Source organism: Thermobia domestica, chromosome 1 (genome assembly GCF_964235325.1).
Source record: "Thermobia domestica chromosome 1, izTheDome1.hap1.1, whole genome shotgun sequence".
NCBI classification, from domain to species: Eukaryota; Metazoa; Arthropoda; class Insecta; order Zygentoma; family Lepismatidae; genus Thermobia; species Thermobia domestica.
Genome location: NC_137454.1, coordinates 252,847,231 through 252,859,418, shown reverse-complemented (window position 1 = coordinate 252,859,418; position 12,188 = coordinate 252,847,231). Strand labels below are relative to the sequence as shown.

General features: G+C 35.1%; 1 protein-coding gene across 2 annotated transcripts in view; it reads left to right on the top strand.

Moving 5' to 3' along the window:
• The window catches only part of gcl (germ cell-less), a 79,251-nt gene that overhangs the window by 42,514 nt on the left and 24,549 nt on the right, over positions 1-12,188 (top strand). For both annotated transcript variants that reach the window (XM_081772116.1, XM_081772109.1), the window contains one exon: positions 4,048-4,252. In XM_081772116.1, coding sequence (XP_081628242.1) covers positions 4,048-4,252 — 205 coding nt within the window. The remainder of the gene's footprint in view (positions 1-4,047; positions 4,253-12,188) is intronic.

Sequence of the window (12,188 nt, the reverse complement as noted above, 5' to 3'; positions counted from 1 at the left end):
TTGATCAAACAACAGTCTCCAAACGCTTGAAAGCCATGGGAATGATTCAAAAGATGTCACATTGGGTTCCACATGAATTGAAAGACAGAGACGTTGAAAGACGAAAAACCATTTGCGAATTGCTGCTTCAACGACAGAGCAGAAAGGGGTTTCTGCATCGAATTATTACGGGTGATGAGAAGTGGATCCATTACGAGAACCCTAAACGAAAAAAGGCCTGGGTGAAACCAGGTGAACCAGGTCCATACGAGATATTCACTGTGCAAAGGTTATGCTGTGCATATGGTGGGATATGAAAGGTGTGGTGTACTATGAGCTGCTGCAACCGGGTGAAACTATGAATGGAGAACGTTATCGACGACAATTAATGCGTTTGAAGCAAGCTCTGGCCAGAACACGACCAGAATGGGAGAACAGACATGATAAACTTATTGTTCAACATGATAACGCTCGCCCACATGTCGCAAAACCGGTCAAAACCTATTTAGAAAATGTCGGATGGGAAGTTTTACCCCACCCGCCGTATTCACCAGACGTTGCTCCTTCGGACTACTACTTGTTCGATTGCATGAACAACGATTTGATTGGACAGCGGTTTACTTCTTCAGAAGATATCGAAACATGGGTCTCTGACTGGATCGCTTCCAAGGATGAGGACTTCTTTCGCCACGGAATCCGTACATTGCCTGACAGATGGGCGAAAGTGGTGGCTAGCGATGGACAATATTTTTCTTAAGGTATTTATGTATTTTGTGTTTGTACTACAGCTTCAATGTGTGCGTACCAACCGCATGAATTAATTCCTAGACCAAATATATCCTGACCAAAGCCTTAGTTTAGACGTGTAACTAAAGTAGAGTTTCCATTAAATTAATATCTCTTCCATACCTAAGTACGTGTTTTTCAAATAAAAATTATGCATATAGTCTTGAGTTTTCATCGAGTAAAATTTGTCTGTAGGCATTTACCATGTGTAACTTTCCGAACTTAAAATTTCCTTCCAAAGAATTCAGGATTTCTGAAACCTGTAGTTTAGGTTTAAAATGGTTTGGCTGTCGGCAATTGAACATAATTGATATGCTGTTACTTTTTGGAATAATAAAAGCTATATGTATAATATTACGTTGTGCACTGAGGTGGATGAATAATATCGAACATCTATATTTGCTTCCTTCAGCTCTGTATTGGAATTGAATCAGATAAGGCCCGGTTACAATCGGCTAGTCAACATTAACATTAGTTGAGTATATAACATTTATGTGGCGTCTGAACGTACTGGGAAACGCTTTCTAATAGTAAGTAAATATCTTTAAGCTTACACACAAATTGTTGAATAATTTTAACCAGAGAAATTGCAAACTTATCTACATGTGATAAGTAAAATATCAGAATTATTAAAATTTTTAAGTTATTCACATTTATCCCTAACAATTCTTGGATTACATCCTTTAATTTCGGATAGAAAATAAGTTTTCTTTGGATACTAAGCGTTTTATTTGTATAACTTAATATATATAATTGTGACAGAAAATTCTAAACTTAGTAGCATATTTTCTTTGAAGTTGATAACAGTTTAAAATTGTCAATTTTCTCAAGGTGTTTCCTGGTGCTTGCCCTTTGTTCAACTTACCGTATAATGAAATTATAAACTAATCCAGTTTTTCTTACCAGCAACGATAATGCTAAAATTAATATTAGTGATCATGCGCGGATTGTCAGCGAGTCCAGTGTTACCATTGTTACAAAGAATTAGCTCTCGCTATTGTCTGTAGGAAGCACAATGGAGACAAATTTGCTCATCCTAAGAATCGTGACTGTCAAGCAAAAAGGTGGTTTTATTTGTATACAAACTATAAAAAAAATGCCTACACTTTATGTTTCACGGTAGTAATGAAAATATATTTGTGCAAGGTATAAAATAATGTGATAAATTGACTGGTAGTTGAGTTTCTTCTTTGATGGCAAACCATAATAAGGATTCATAACAGTAAGTCTTCGTTCTGTTCAAAGGCTATTTTTTTCTTAACATGAGACTCAATAGCAAGGACATCAGGATGACGTAAGCGAGGATTGGACTTGATGATAAATAAATAAAATGAAATTTAAAAAGATAAATAAAAGTTACAAAAGACATGAAATTTAAGAAAATAAATAAAAGTTACAAAAGACCTACAGATTTTTTCCTGCAATTGTTGCATAAGAGAAAGTTTCGAATGTATCTTAAAATGCACAAACAGGAAAAGGAAATGTTAGATAAGATTTTGTGATAACTGAGGTTAGAATTTTTAAGTCGCACCTTTCTCTTTTAGAGCAAGAAAGGCTTCTCATCTAATAGCTATTGTAATCTCCGGATGAGATTAGGGATAATTTTCCAGCACCTTTTCTCTCCTTTTTACTGCTGTATGTTAAAATCTTCAAGGAAGGTTCTCCAACTCTATTATGAATTGTCTTTAAGCAATCAGTTTTTTTGAAGACAAAATTTGCAAAAATGTAATACTGAATGTAAATTATGTAAATCGTGTTCACTCAATAAGACAAACCACCCAACTTTCAATAATTTCTCGAAAAATTCACACGAATGTTGCTACTGAGAAGAGTACTTCAAGAAAATACTGTGTTGGGTCACGAAACCGTACATGCAGAAAGTATCGGAGTGTGATTTGGGAGATATACTAAATGAAACCACATACACAGTTAGACAGATACGTTTGAGTACCTCGATATTTCTCCCCATAGGTGAGGGAATAAAGTCCATGCAAGATGTATGGATTGCAGGACTCATAGCGAGTTACTTTTTAAACTAAAAGTTACTTTTTTGGGAGGTAAAATGACTTTTTCGTGTGATTTATGTTTTGCATTGGCAGTTTTCTAAGAAAAATATAAAAATAAATGGAAAAAGCCAGAAACTTGTTACTCATTACTCTTCTAAAAGCTTTAGTACTTACAGCTTTATTCTCAGTCAGCTTTATTCTCAGAAACAGTCAGCTTTATTCTCACTTCAGCTTTTATTCTTTCTAAAGCACAGTGGATGGTTGGTGGATGCTTAAGCTCTGAAGGTGGGGTTGAGAACCCTTCTGTGTCTATTGTTTCTTCTATCTCATAATAGTTAAGTCTTTTAGTTTTCTCTCGTAATAGTTAACGCTCCGCTCAGGGTTGTGTGTGTGTGTGTTTCTGTGGTTCATCATGGTCGTGTTGTGTTATGCTTCTTGTATGTTCTTCTTAAGAGTAGGTGGTGAATTCGAATATTTCATGGCTTTGGGAACTCGCAATGCAAAGTTAAATATGATGTCTGGGATGAAGAAATTCGGTAATAGGCCAGAACTGGTTCCACTTACTCAGAAGCTTCCTACATGTACTAAGTGTGCTTACCGTAACTACAAAGCATACTTAGAAAACCTAAGAAAGGAAGAAGCTCAAAAAGAAATAAAGAAGAAAAGATGCAACAAAACAACAAAGAGAGGTGATGGAGAAATTGACAAAGGAAAAAAAGGAGCATGATGACATTTTGGTCACTTTTTCGTGTGCTTTTGGTCACTTTTCAACTATTTACAAGAGACCAGACCACTATGAGCCCTGGGATTGAAGTATAATGCAACGCAAAGGGAAAGGGTCGATGGTTATGAACAGGCACTCCGTATATAGTTTCTGTAGTTGAGCAACTAAATCCCATGCTCTTATAGTTGAGACAGTTAACATGTTTTATACATTCCTATTACAGAGTTTGAGAATCCATTAGTAAAGAATACGATATTGCGAATCATTTCACCTTTACTCCTTAAAAAAATTCTGTCCTCTTTATCGCTTTATTTTTATCACTGTTTCCTTCCATGCTTTGCTATGAAAACTGCCCTTAAAATCCTAACCTAGTGAAAGCGCTAAACTGTAATGAGAGTTCATAGTGTATGAAACTAAACGATTTAAAATTTCTTTTTTTATTGTTTTTTTAATTTTTTCTTCTGTCAAAGTCATTCATTTAGTTGATTACTACAGAATATTTCGTAATAACATTTAGTCCATGAAAATAGTAACAGTCCTGCTCTCTTACAGCTGAAGATCCACCATTCTTAGAGACGTCAGAAGGCGAGAAATTTGTTAAAACGTTTCGAGGTGTTCGTTTCCAGCATCTTCTTAATCACTATTTAGATGTGGAAATTGTTTATAGAGACAGAGTGCTTCCTCCAGAGTGGTTAGACCCTTATATAAAAATGCAATGGTATCAGATGCTAAGGGTTGATCAGTGTATTGACAAAGGGTAAGTTCTTCCATTTGTCGTTTTGATACAACTAGAATTAATATTTTACGTCTTTAACTGTCATAGTTGAATTCGTTGGGTATTGTAAACAGCAATAACTTAAAAATATATATCTGTTTGGCGAGTAAAAGGTGTTAAGTCCAAAGTATTCTAAACGTTTGAACTTAAAAACCTTTTTATAATACTTTCTGGGGAACAATTTATGAAGAGATCAAATGTCATTGTGGTAAAGAATTTAGTAGGTAAAATATATACAGGGTGGACTGTTTATCTTGATACGTCCTTGTAACTTTTAATAGACAAAAAAACGCTGAAATTTTGTACCATGCAAATATCAACAGGATAACATTGCTTAGCTTTGTCTATGATAACACAAGGTAAATAATGTTGCCAACCCAACATTAATTTGTGTTTTTACGTCAGGTCATTAACAGGTTGACTGCTATGAGCATCATATATGTTGCTCTCCTTATTTCTCTGTTGGGCCATGAGCATCATATATGGTGCTCGGCTCCCATTGATACATTTTTGGGAGAAAAAATATCGCAACAAAAATGTGATATAACTATCCATAATCGAGCCAAAGGTAATAAAAAAATTATGGCCTCCTGGGACCAGTACCCTCAAATCACCTTGGCAGTCAATTTGTTAAATATTTCAAATATCCATGTTAAACGAAAACCTACAATATCACATTTGTTATTCAGTGTTGTAAACTGAGGACGCAAATGAGACGGACGGGACAATGCGCATTCAGAGTACTTGAGTGTCTAATGTGATCCGTTTTAAAGGACTTCGTATGAACAAGAAAAGATACAAGGGATTGAAAATTTGACTTTTTTCAAAGTCTTTATTTCAAAAAACTGCTCACATAAGTATTTTATCCAATTGCTTATATGGTTTTCAGTAGATGTGATCATAGTGCCATCTACAGAATTTGATATCGTAAACCGTTCTGGAGATACGGTAAAAAACTGTTAAAGTTTACAACAATGCTTAAAATTATGTAATTCCAATAACACTGTAATTACACGTATCAAAAAGTATTATTGTAATGTTATAGGAGCAAAGTAAATCAAAAATGGTTTTAAATACTTTCCACAAATACACTATTTTAAGTAATATTTCCAATTTATATATATATATATATATATTTCCCGAATGGTTTGAGATGTCAAATAGGTGTAAACGAAATTATGATTTTTATGTCCATTGAAAACCATCTACGTAATTCGATGTGATACTTAACTAAACATATTCAAAATAAAGTCCTTTAAAAAGTCATATTTTCAATTCCTTGTAACTGTGTGTTTCTAATTATTCGCAGTATGTCATTCGACGGTAAGGTAAAACGTCGTAAGCCTCATTTCCAACTTTTTTCAGGAGAGCAAAAAAACAACCTCTAACTTCCGTTTACATCCTTGCAAAAAACAAGTATAAAAAGTTGTTTATTTGCCTTAATAATACACACAAGCTTACAGTATTTTTCTTATCTATAGCCTGACCTATAGTGAGCTGAATAAGATAAAAATCCACATTTTCAACTTTTTGAGGGTTACGACCTTTTATCTTAACACCGTCGATATGATGATCGTAGTATTCTACACTAAGATACTTTGAACGTATATTACCCCCTCCGTGGCATCTACGTTATTATTGTTGTGGAAGCCTCCAAAATCGGACTGTTATTCGAAGTTTGATACTGTAGCGTCGTTAGTCTGCAATATTGCATAACAAATGTGGTATTGTACGTGTTTCTTTTAGATTTGAAATATGTGTCATTTCAAAAACTACAACTTAAAGCCATGTTGACAACACTGTTAACCTTGCGGTATCACAAGCGGTTCTTCCCTGTCAATATTTGCATTGCACAAAATTTCAGCACTTTTGTCTATTAGTATAAAAGTTGTAAGAGCGTATCAAGATATATGATCCACTTTATATATATATATTATAGGGTGGAGTATTAAACTAATAGATAAAATTCGATGAAAATTTGTATCATGCAAATATCGACTAGGGAACTATTTGACATATTCCGTAGTACCACCCGATTAACTAACTAACTATGTGGCCTATGGAACCCGGAGGTTCAATGCCGCGTTCACAAAAACTCTCAGTTGACTTCTGTACCTCAGCCAACTAAATCCAGTTTGTACTTTGTTTTCCTATTTCTGCAAGATCCATCTTAATATTTTACTCCCATGTGCGCCTAGGTCTTTCTAATGGACGTTTTCTAATTGGATTTCCAGTTAAAACTTTGAATGTGTCTCTACTTTCTTTCATTCTGGCTACATGACCAGCTCACCTTGGCCTCCTAGATTTGATCACGCTAACAATGTTTGGTAAATAATATAAATTATGCACTTTCTTGTTATGAAGTTTCCGCCATTCTCCTTTCTCTTGGGTCTGAATGTTCATCATAGGATTTTATTCTCAAATACTGCGTTATTCCCTCAGAGTAAGCGACCATGTTTCGTAGCCATACAGCATAACAGGCACGATTATCGCTTTATATATTTTAAGCTTCAAATTCCTCGTCAGAATCCGCGACGACAAAAGATTTTTAATTGAATAATAACATGAATTCCCTCCTTTCAGTCGACATTTAGCTTCTTCGTTGATATGATTTTGGTCTGTTAATGTTGTCCTAGATATTTGAAAGTATATCCACTCTGTCGAAAATATCATTTGATATTTTAACGCATCCATAATTTGCATATTACGATTCCGGCGAATTTCCATGTGTTTTTCTTTGCATTTACTTCTAAACCCATGTCTCTGCGAGCGTTTAATAAGACCTCTGCATTTTTTCTATTGTTCTGTCATCCTCTATCAGATTTACATCATCAGCATACGCCATAAGCTGGTAAATACTAATCAGCTCTAGGCCCTGGTTGCTATTTTTGATTTTCCTTATAGCGTGCCCAAGAACAAAATTGAATAATAATGGCGACAACACAGATCTTGTTTCAGGTCATTCTTGACGTGGAAGTTCGTGCACAAGAATTTTCTACTCGGACTTTACTTTGGGATTCATTTAAACATACGTTAATTAATCTAAGTAGTTCTTTCGGTATCTCAAATTCTGTAAGAATGTTGTACAATGTTTCCCTCCTAACCGAGTCGTAGGTCTTCCTAAAATCAATAAATAATTGATGTGCCAGGGTATTGTATTCCCATTTCTTAACAAGCATTTGTCGAATGGTAAGTATCTGGTCAATAGTTGACCGATTTCACCTAAATTCGCACTGATAATTTCCAGTAATTTCATCTGGGTGTGGGATCAACCGTGCTAATACAATATTTGAGAGGATTTTATAGGATGCTGACAACAGAAATGCCTGGATAATTATTACAATTAGTTTTGTCGCTTTTTTGTGAATTGCAACAGTGATTGATTCTTTACACTCTTGTGGTATTCCTTCTTGTTTCAGATAAGAATGAGTTTGTGTATATTTTCCCACAATTATTCCCCTCCAGCTAAAATTAACCCAGCCGGAATTTCGTGTACAGCCGGAGATTTGTGTTTTGTAAATTTCTTTATAGCGATTTCTACTTCTATTCGGTTAGGTTCTGGAATATAAGGTTCTCCTGTATGCATTTCTCTTTCTCCACCAACATTAGTTTTTCGCCGCGTGTTAAGCAATTTTATATATCTATATATATATATATATATATATATAATATAAATCATTCCATTTATTCAAGATGCTGTCTGTATCATTGAGAATTGTTTCATCGGCTTCCTTTTGCATAAGTGCGGGATTGATGCCATTAATGCCCTTATACATGTCCAGAATGTTTTTATTTTTACTATTATCTTCAAGTTTATTAATTTTAACGTTCAAAAAAATTGCGTTTCTTCTAAAAGTTTTGGAAGTTTCCTACCTGGTGTCAACGAAATTTTTGTGTAATAATTTCGTTCAGGTTTTGTAGCCAACGCAGTTGTACCTGTTTTCTATTATCTGCTACTTTAGTGCATTCCTGGTCGAAACATGGTTTGTTTCTTTGTATTTTCGCGTGAACTAATTTTTCTTCTGCTGAAATTTTTAATGCTGTCCCTAATTTCAACCCAAGTATCCCCAACATTAGTACACTCCGAACCTAAACCCAGAATCTATTCGACACTTCAGTTTGGTATTCCCCTCTTACTTCTGGGGGGCGCGGTGGCTCAGTGGTAGAGCGTTCACCTCTGGTGCTTGGGGTCCCGGGTTCGATCCTAGACCCCGCCAAGTAAACTTTGTGGTGGACAAACACCATGTGCGTGGGTTTTCTCGGGGTTCTCCCGTTTCCTCCCACTTTCTTCATTCCACCATTTCATTCATTTCTCATAATCACCGTCTCCTTTAGCCTAACCGGCATAGCTGTGGGACGTAAAACTCAAAGATTTCATTTCATTTTTTTCTTTAATTAAACCTCTCCGTTTTCAGATGTTGAATATATCTTTTATTCAACAATAATTTAGCTTGTTATCACTATCAGCTATTGGTGAGTGGCACAATCAGCTTCTCTGAGCGAACTAACATCAATTATGCTAGACGGTCTTCTATCTGCTAAAACGTGATCAATGTGTTTTACCATCTAGTAAGGTGGGAATTTTGTACTCTTTGCGATAAGATTTTTCATGTTGCAAAGTTCACGGGTTTAACATCGTTGTCGTTACTTTTCTTGCGCAGACTTTCATTCGCTAATAATCGGTTAGAAATATCTTCTCATCCTACCTTCACATTGAAATTCTGTAATAGAATTTTTAATTTGTATCGCGTGAATTGGTCAAATATCCATTCTATTTCTTCGTAAAAACTCGCCAAGTGAGTTTTGTGGTGGACAAATATCGTGTGCATATGTGTTTCTCGGGGTTCTGTTTCCTCCCACTTTCTTCATTCCACCATTTCATCCATTTCTTATCATCACTGTCTCCTTTAGCCTAGCCGGCATAAACGTGGGACGAAAACTTAAAGATTTAATTTTTCTTCGTAAAAACTGTATTTTATATCGTCATCTTTATCTTCTGTTGGGGCATATACCGTCTGTCAGGAAAATAAATGTACATCTCTTTTTTGAGTCTGGCATTCCTGCGCTCTAACCATGGAGAATATGAGAATTAAATCAATCAAAAGTGTAGTGAAGGTTAAGGAGAAAATCTTAATCTGAATAAGACATTGAAGAGGGGCACAAGCTGTGAATACGAGTAGTGGAAGGTGTAAATAAAGGACGACACCGAAAGAGAAAGCCAGAAACAGATGGTAAACGGAGAAAATACAGTAGAAATTGTCGAAATGGGAACATAAAATACAAATGCGAACAAATATACCAATAATTAAGCGCTTACCATTCATCGATTTTGGTGTAGTGGTTAAGGCGCTAAATTACAAATCCAAAGGACATCAGTTCGAATCTACTTCAAAAAGTATACTTCTTTTTTTTATTTTTTTTAAAATAATGCATACAGCACATGAGATGTAAAAAAAGAGAAAAAAAAAAGAAAGAAAGAAAGAGCGTATTACCCGTTTAATATGTTATGTGAAAACGAGTTAAACGTTCCGGTGAAATTTACTAGAGAAGTGAAACAATGAAAACGAGGAAGCAGGTATATTTAATCAGGGGTATGAATCAGAGGGCGGTGATCAGAAAAACTGGAAATTGTCCCGAATTTCGCACATGTCTCTACGTTAGGCAAATTTCTTCAGAAATGCGCCTATTGCTGAGACCATCATGTCAGAAATACCGTAAAATTTCTATGCACTTTTGTCGATGATCATCACGCTCTGAACCACCCTCAGTTCGAAAGTTTCCCTCCCTTCCTCTCTCTCCCTATATATATATATATATATATATATATATATGCATAGAGAGAGAGATGCTTCCGGACTGACAGTGAATTGCTTCCCTTCAAATCAACGAGATGACAAATAGACGTTTACATAATAAGAATTCCTAATACAAACAGCTATAACACATCAAAGTGATAATTGCAAGCATTATCATCTAAGGTTCCGAAACCATGACGGTCAATGAAAAAACATGATCCGACGTCGGACTTCGAGAAATAATTTGGTAATGAGATGAAAACAGAACTTTATAAAAGAAATTCTTATGATGCACTAGACACAGCATGATTACCTGTTATGTCTCGTCTTGTGAGATTGTCTCATTTTAGCGAGGCGAGACAAAGCCTGCGTCTAATCTCGTGGCTATCCGTGTGTCATCTAGTGTTTCCGAAACGAGAAAGATTTTTATCTCGTTTCCTTTCGTCTAATTTTCTTTCATAGACCTCATAATAGAAGTAAAATTGGAGGCTATGCAGCTTCGAAATGTAACGAAGTACAAGTTAAAATTGAAAATAGGACAAAAGAGGGTTATGGAATGCTTTCGAGACATTTAAAATGAGACGAGTCGAGACAAGGACCTTTCTCGTCTCGGCCCGTATTCCGAGACAGACTCTTTGTCTCTTCTCGTCTCGGATTTGACAAAGCCTATCTTGTCTCGGCCGTCCTGAATTAAAAGCCTCTCCCAGAAATGAAGTGGGTCGTCGGCCAGGTGGGTCATGTGGGTCGATTTGTAAGTGGATCAGTGGGTCGTGGGTCAACAGACGTAATCCACTGTGACCCACCATGACCTACACACCCACTACGACCCACCGACACACTCTACTCAGTGCATTGTATATAGCATCCTCTGAACATGGTGAATTTGTCTACATTTTACTTTTAGAGTCTCCATTTTCCTTTTTCTCTCTTTCTACCTTTTTCCCATTTTTTTCTATTTACTTAACTGAGATATGTATATCTAACAAGGAAAAAGCAGGCTTTTGTAAATGAACTTCGGGGCCATCTTTCGCGAGGTAGTAGTGCACATTTTAAGTGTTAATATTACAAACTGGAAGAGAGCAATAGCTAGAAATAGCCTAGAAAATTTCGACTCGCCGTATATACTATGATACGACGCCTAGATTATCAAGTGACACTGTGGCCGATTGGGGAGCATCTATGACTCACATGCGGAGGGTCTCAGGTTCGATTCCCGCTCGAGTTACTTTTTTTCTTTTTTTTCTCTTTTACCAATAAAGTAGCCATTTGTAACTACAAGTAAAATATTAATTCACCATATGTTTATAATGCATAAAACAAGAAATTTTCAAATCAGTTGTAAAACTTTTCTATATTTCATGTTAACAAAATGTATCCCATTTCGTAAATATATTGATATCACTAGCTATATTACGGTTACCACAATCGTTACGTAAAAATGTTGTTGACGCTTCGTATCTATATCTGTGGACAGTGTGCGAATTGCAATAGGGATAATCCGGAAATCAACTTTGGCTATAGTATACATCCAGTATCCCCATAGGGAATTTCCCCTTCATTCTCCTTGGAGGTTATGATGGGTCACGGTGAGTGGTGGGTTGCAGTGGGTCATGTCCTATTGACCCACGACCCACTTCATTTCTGGTTAGAGGCTTCCAATTCAGGATGTCCGAGACAAGATAGTGCAAAAGTCACTTTATACCTCTTGCTTGTATATATTAAAAAACTTAATATTGTAGGTATATATATCTATATCTATCTATCTATCTATCTATCTATATCTATCTATCTATCTATCTATCTATCTATCTATCTATATATATATATATATATATATATATATATATATATATATATATATATATATAGATAGATAGATAGATAGATATTATTAGTATTATTATTATATGTTTAATTATGTTAAAATAAGATGGGATCCTAGGCCTGGATATCATTTAATTCATATATTCTGATTAGCATATAAGAATTTATTATTATTATTATTATTATTATTATTATTATTATTATTATTATTATTATTATTATTATTGTATATATTTGTATATTCCATGTATTTTTTTCTTTTCTTAGAGATTCTTAAAAATTATTAACAAAAATCTTTC